At 39.0% G+C, this 1545-nt stretch overlaps 1 protein-coding gene across 1 annotated transcript; it reads right to left on the bottom strand.

Annotated features, from left to right (window-relative positions):
* Positions 1-185: 185 nt before the first annotated feature.
* Positions 186-1096, bottom strand: LOC108525489 (next to BRCA1 gene 1 protein-like; the record flags this gene model as incomplete). Its single annotated transcript, XM_017866449.1, has 2 exons — positions 186-512; positions 977-1096. Coding segments are annotated over 2 exons (339 nt in total), but the record flags the coding sequence as incomplete, so codon positions are not given.
* Positions 1097-1545: the final 449 nt, after the last annotated feature.

The raw sequence follows: 1545 nt of genomic DNA, 5'->3' as shown, positions 1-1545 counted from the left end.
AAAAAAAGGCATTTGGAATAACCGAGGAACTACCCTTAGTGATCTAATTTTGTGTGTTCAGGAGAACATAATTTTGCCTGGCTTTGTTAATCCAAATGCACATTTGAACAAAACAATCTGAAGAGCACAACCCACAAAGCATGTGGGTGAAGAGTAGCTTGTGCTTCCAACTCACAGCTATGACATCTAATGCTCAGAAACAGGGCACAATCAATTTCCCTTTACCTACACAGAAAGCCAGGGAGGTAAATGCTCTAAGGTCTATCACTAGCTAGCTATTCCCAAGCAACTGCTTACCTACACTGGTAGCGGACACCAACAATCCTTCTTTGGCAGTTGTTGCAAGCAATATGCCAGCTGAACTGGTTTTCTGGCAAAAACAATGTTTCCTCTGAAGTAGGCATTGAGACTTCTGAGGGACAAGAACCCAAAGATGGGTTCTGGAGGACAAGCTTTTCATGTAATTTCTGTTCAAGCTTCTCAACCGTTTCTTTAACCACTTGTTCTCTGAACTAGAATATGGAGCAGAAGGTGGGGAAAAAACTCAGTTCCAATACTGGAAAAAAGTGTGAAGATATCAATAGATCTGAAACCTGTCTCTGGTATAACACAAAAACACAATAAACAACTGCTACTGAATAGACAGAAACATAGCAAAAGGTCTTTTCCTTCTAGAGCCAAACTGGTTCGAAGAAAATATCAAAAAATCCTTTTGATAAGTAAATTTCTAACTTTTTCTCAAGCAGAGATTTGTCCCTCTCCCTTACATGCTTAGAATTAGACTCCCTCTTTTTCTGGCACTTCACTGCAAAGGTTAGAGCTTTCTCGACTGGAACTGTTCTAAGTTTGGAAATTATAAGCTACCACTCTTCACGTGTACCAGAGGCAGCAGCCATCTGGGTTCAGTTTTCTATTTCTTCCACATTCCACCTGTGCCAACACCGCAGTTAAAACCTAAGCAAGAGAGAACACTCACTGTCTCCAGGTAGCTTGTGAACCAGTCTGGGGGCTTGTCTTGAGGCTGGTCTGTGTCACATGGAGCAAGTGGAAACGACTGGGAGAAAACACAAGCCGAGATGTTAAAGGTTACTTTTTTCTATTTAAAATACTTTTCCCGGAGTGTATTATTTTGAGGTTTCTTTTGTGAAATCATACAAGTATATAATTTTTTAAAAAGTCACAGTATGAAGGCGTACTAAAGGATAACAAAGTCTCCAGCCTGCTCCCCTTCTACAGAAGTAAACTATTACCAGTTTCAAAAGTCAGAGATAGAGAGGAACACAATAATTCCCAAATCTCTGATAAATATGCAAATCTTACAACAAAGACAATAAGAAATAAATCTAGAAATTGGATAGACTGAAACAGGCAATGGGGAAAGGATTCCCTATTTAATAAATGGTGTTGGGAAAACTGGCTAGCCAAATGCAGAAAAATGAAACTGGACTCCTTCCTTACACCTTATACAAAAATTAACTCAAGATGGATTAAAGACTTAACATAAGATCTAAAACCATAAAAACCCTAGAAGAAAACCTAGGCAAT

This window comes from Rhinopithecus bieti, unplaced genomic scaffold (genome assembly GCF_001698545.2).
Source record: "Rhinopithecus bieti isolate Rb0 unplaced genomic scaffold, ASM169854v2 scaffold_59925, whole genome shotgun sequence".
NCBI classification, from domain to species: Eukaryota; Metazoa; Chordata; class Mammalia; order Primates; family Cercopithecidae; genus Rhinopithecus; species Rhinopithecus bieti.
This window is presented reverse-complemented; position numbering and strand designations above follow the sequence as displayed.